The 5,663-nt window shown below is 33.7% G+C and overlaps 1 protein-coding gene across 1 annotated transcript; it reads left to right on the top strand.

Moving 5' to 3' along the window:
• Positions 1-3,224: 3,224 nt before the first annotated feature.
• Positions 3,225-5,450, top strand: LOC134239676 (uncharacterized). The gene has a single exon (XM_062721839.1). It carries the CDS (start codon positions 3,352-3,354, stop codon positions 5,188-5,190), a length of 1,839 nt encoding a protein of 612 aa, XP_062577823.1. The 5' UTR covers positions 3,225-3,351; the 3' UTR covers positions 5,191-5,450.
• Positions 5,451-5,663: the final 213 nt, after the last annotated feature.

Raw genomic sequence — 5,663 nt, 5'->3', positions numbered from 1 at the left:
GAATACACTGTGGGATTAGACAGTTTTCACTGTACCTGTATATCAAATGAATATTAGCTGGCGATATACGCGATGATTTGAAAAAGTTAATTATAAAGTACGGTACATGTACGTTTATATAATAACTAAAGTAAAGGTAAACAGAAAGTTCACCAGAAATTCATTTTTACGTAAAGTAGTTACCATCTGCATATAGGGGTTCATAGCGCTAGCAACTACGTTAGTGCATATTTCTGGAAAACGCATGCTCGATCGGCTTCACGGTCGGGCATTCTGGGAAAACTTCACGGTCTAGCATTCTGGGGAAACTACAGTACTACTAATAGACTATACGATAACAATTTCATTGTGTCATTAAATACTGTAAATGTATTATATTTGGCGTATACGATATTTAGCGGAAAATGATTTTTAAACAAGTTAGCGTAAATTTGATGTTCTTATTCATGTATCAATGCTAAATGCTAAAGACATTTAGCGATGTACTTGAATTAGCGGAAGTATCTTTCCGCCAAAAGCACTAATTATAAAGAATACACCGCCAAATGTAATACGTTTACAGTATATATTGTATTGAATAATATATGTCGTTTTTTCACTTTAAAGTTAATACACAAGAAAAACTTAGGTCATATAATGGGGGCAAGATGTCTCTACAATGGCTTGCGAGTTATACCACCTTCTTGGATAATACTGCAAACCTTGGGGGCGAATCTGTTTTTTTCTTTTCACTGTTTGCTTCATGATAAACATTCAATGTGAAGTAATGCATTTCCACACATTAATATGATTTTAATTTACAAATTTCTTATTTTGAAAATTTAATTGATAAATTGTTTATTTTATAGTCGTTAAAAATTCAAAATATATGCAAAATAAACCATTTTCACAAGAATATTCATTTTTTTTAAAAATTGTACATGTAATTTGTTAATCTTTTTTAAAAACATAAAATTGTGTTTCTTTTAATTATTGCAGATCAGCTTAAATTAAAGTAGTTACCACCTGCATTTAGGAGATAGTCTTTCACTCTTTATTATTCGAGACATTTTCCACGAATTGCTGTTTTATGAACAATTTCTAATCGTAAGGAAAGTACTATAAGTTGAAACAAGGATATCGAAATCATTTCACAATTGTTTGGCAAATCTATATATACATTCAGCAAAATACAACCCATTCTTGCGTGTAAAATGTGATTTACAGTAGTATGTCTATATTTTGCTGTTATCTGTTGAATTAAAAACACTGTAAATAAAGTGTGAGTTCAGACATAGTTTTGATTATGGTGACAATGCAGAATATACTTCTTTAACATCTGTGTTGGAAAATTATTCGTGTCTGACTTCTCAGGCAAGATTCATGGTTTTCTTCATTTTATCTTGTATATTGAAATTAAAATAAAATATACTCTTACGCACATAAAATATCACGATCAAGATAATAAACAGAATGTAACTTCTAACGTCTTTTTAGTCTTCTTGTGTACATGAAGAAATGTCAAAAAATTATATCTTGATTATTGACTAAATTAACAAGAATGATCTTTTTTCCGATTAGCAAAATCAATAATCGATTGCCATTCTTTATAAGCCATTTCCTTATATATGCAAATTTTATATTTTGTAAATATTTAATTGTTGAAAATTACATTAAATCTTCAAGATAGGAAGTTTGTAAAATTTCAAAGTCTTATCTGCCGTGTTAAATGGATTTCATGTAATACATTGTACAGACTTGTTTGCAATATATTAGATTGATCTAAGTGTATTTCCAACGCTTATCCGAATGTAAACAAAGTAGTACCAGCACTGGCATTTAAAACCCTCTGTTGTCTTTCCCAACCACCCACTGGTTAATTCAACAGGCGCAAACTTTTGCACTTGGGATGTCAAATAAATTTTCCATAGGTTCCATAACTATGACCTCATGTAAAGTGCAATCAACAAAAGATCAACAAGAGAATTTGCCCCTACAAAGTTTGAAGGTTTATGAATAATTAAAACAGAAGCTGACTAGCACTTTTAAGGATTAACTTTTCTGTCACCAGCAGGCAAACATTCTATAAAAGTTATCTGAGATACCATCTGCTATATGTTACATGTATATAATTTAATTCTAGTTGTAACACCTCATTTGATTGGATAGAAGATTTTATCTATTTTGTATAACATAACTTGCCTACGTCACAATGATTTCGTCAAAAACGTATTACTCTGCTTGATATTATTTTCAAAATATGCTAAATGTGAAGCCCTTTTCCAGAGGAAAAATTGTCTTATTGTCAACACTGAAATTAAATTAAAAGGAACGAAGCTTATTTCAACTTATGTTATACGATATAACATAATTTGGGGCAGTTTACGCTTTTTTATAAACCGCTTCATTCATTGTCTAAAATTTTACTAGACAAATACAAACATGCTTTCTGGAATTTAGAATTACGTTTACATTAAATTTGCTTAGCAACCAACTTCAATAAATTACGAACAAGAGCTGCAATGTGCAACGAAAAACAATGTAAAAGTGATTGTGAGGGTATTGTAATTGTTTCTGTCGGGTGATACATGTATAACTGTTTCCTGTGTGATATAACATTCTAGGGGATTTATAGTGAAACTTATTACATTTGCGATATAATAGGAAAACTTCTTTTAAAATGTTAGAATTATAAAATATAATAAACTCGTCTCCATTAAGCCAAGGGTTTTCAGTCTGTTCTGTTCCCAATATGAGGAATGTAACCCCTAGGCTTGGCTAGCAAAGACTCCTTTGGAAAAGCACGGCACACAGGCCTCTAGGGTTTATAAACTAAAATCAAATGCGAATCATATGCATCCGATTTTCGAAATATTTTCTTCAAAGTCATATATGTGTATGTCATATTTTTTATAAGTTCAGAAAACCAAAATTTAAAGAGATCTTTCTTATTTGTTTCATTACTTTATATAATGATAGGACTTTTCTTTAAATTACATACTGAGTAATTTAAAACAATTAGTTTAATTATAGTATAGAAACAAGGTTCTTCAAGTTCAAAACAGGTGAAATTATATCAACACTCAATATCATCATGCTCACACCTTACATAATTTTTTTTTTTTAGCTCAGATATGCCATATATAGCTTTTAATAATGAACAATTTTTTTGGATAGAAGTTTCAGAATAAGCATCACATAAATAACTCTAGAAAAAAATCAAGGTATTGAATATGCATTACGCATGTATAGACACTTGAGAGTCAATAGTCTTAAACAGATGTACAGGAAAAAAGTCATTTGTTCAAATCCGATCATACCAGGAAAAATTTGAACAGGGGTAATAGGAAATTCATGCAGGAAGATTAAATTATGGGAAATGCTCACAGTATACACCAAACATCCATTAATTCCAACCCTAGTTTAGAATGTGAGACACATACAAAAATGATTGCTGAGGCAGGTGAAAGTGATGAATCACTAGAGGTTCCTGAGTGCAATGATATTGCTGAATTGCTTGAGCCACCTGAGTTGCTTGAACCATCTGAAAATGTTGTTGCAGTGGCCGCCAAGGATCTGGATTTTTCGACAACTGTTGTTGCCGCTCAAGACATTCTTCGATGTGATTTTTGCTGTGAAGAAGACGTAGTTGCCGAAATGTTCTGTAAGACCTGTGCCCTGCGGTTATGTAGTTCTTGTGTCAGTAAACACATTGAGACTTCATCCACCTCTTGTCTCCATGACATTGCCAGGTACAAATCAAACAAAGATTTCATGAGACCTGTTTGCAAGTTCCACTTGGATAATAAGTGTGAGATTTTCTGTAAGGAATGCAATTCTCCATTCTGTTCTCAGTGTCTGTCTGAGGGAAAGCATAAAAATCACGACATCACCGGAATCTGTGGTACCTATGCATTGCTGAAAGAGAAAATACTGAAAGACACTGCTTACATGGAAGAAAATATGATCCCAGAATATGAGAAGAATGTGTCCCAAATGATCAGAAGAATTGAGGAATCAACAAAGAAATACGAAGAAACTGCCAATACCATGTGCCAGATAGGTATTGAATGGCACAAGCAACTAGAATCTGCAATAGTGCACCACAAAGAAGACATTCAGAAGATGAAAGAGAAGGATCTGGAAACCTTAAATCAATGCCATGCCTCTCTGTCGGTTCCTTTGGCAGACATCAGAGGAACCATAGAAGAGAACAGGCAGATCATAAATTCCCTGGACTTTAACAGACTTTTTGCCTACAGATCCTCTGTTGAAAATTTTCGAAAAATCCCCCCTCTGGCTGAAATTAATCCTGGACATTTCGAACAACACACCACACTGTTGAATCAACTTGATGAACTTATTGGCAAGTTAGGAAATTCCAAAACAATTAATATCCCTGGATACACAATCAAGATTCATAAGAATCCAACTCTACTGGCATCTTTTCATAGCAAATACCGAAAAGGGGTTCGAAGACTAAGGTGCCATGGTGAAAAGACTGTATGGATGTGTGGATTTTATGACCGTCTGCTAAAATTTGTTGACCTTCAAGGTTCAGTGATTCAGAGGGTTATCTCCAGACAAGTTCCCGTATGTATGACAATAACCAGCCAGCGTGACCTGATTTATCTTGAAGATAACAGCGTAAATACCATCAAAGATGGTGAATGTGTTTGTCTCTTCAGAGTCCAAGACTGGAAGCTAAGATCTGTGTGCAGCACAGTGTGCAATCAATTGCTTATCGGCATGACAAACTCCAGTAAAACTGAAGGAAAAGTTGTCCGATACTCTGGCACCAAACTTTTATCTGAAATTCAGCAGGATTCAGATGGCAACATCTTGTTTCGCTTGCCCTATTTCCTGGTTGAAAACAGAAACCTTGACATTTGTGTCACAGAGGTCACCCTGCAAAAGGTCGTAGTGACGGACAAAACTGGGAACTTACGATTCACTTACAGTGGAAACAGTGCCATGAAAAACACATTTAAACCCATGGATCTTGCCTCGGATAGCAAGAGTCAAATTCTGATTGCGGACAGATCTAATAACTGTATTCATATCATTGATCAAGATGGACACTTTGTGAAGATTATTGACAGTTTTGGTCTAAAGGAGCCATTCAGTCTCAGTGTCTCTGCTAAGGATGACCTTTGGGTGGGAGAGGGGAGCTCTGGTATGGTCAAGGTCATTAGATACATGGCAGAGTGAATCTTGAATCTGTGTGTCATAAAAGCTGAATAAATATTTAAAACAACTTCTACACGCAAATATCTTCAGATGCATGATACCATAGTGATACAATATATTGGTGGGGAAAAGAAATAAAAGGGGGAAAAGATTTTTTTCCTTTGAATCATGATTATCACAAGGGCATTTGTGAAAAAAAATTAAATGCATATACAGCTGACCTTTTCTTCTCAAGAAGATCTCAAATTCCATGAATATGATTATCTAAAATCTACTATAACCTCAATATCTCGAAACCTCAGATATATCTTATTAACGTTTCAAATGCAGTTATGTTCAAGCCTCATTATTTTGAACTCAATGAGACTTTGTAACAATATATGTAATTATTTTTATATATTAAAAAAAACTAGAGGTACTGTGAGCAATGGGCTCACTAAATGATACCCCCTGCCTCCCATATGTGTATAAATGGCAGTGTAATTAAGTTGAAT

Source organism: Saccostrea cucullata, unplaced genomic scaffold (assembly GCF_032062105.1).
Source record: "Saccostrea cucullata isolate Sc308-1 unplaced genomic scaffold, CSIRO_AGI_Scuc_v1 ctg2419, whole genome shotgun sequence".
NCBI lineage: Eukaryota > Metazoa > Mollusca > Bivalvia > Ostreida > Ostreidae > Saccostrea > Saccostrea cuccullata.
Note: the sequence above shows the minus strand (reverse complement) of the source record. Positions and strands in the feature narration are given on the sequence as shown.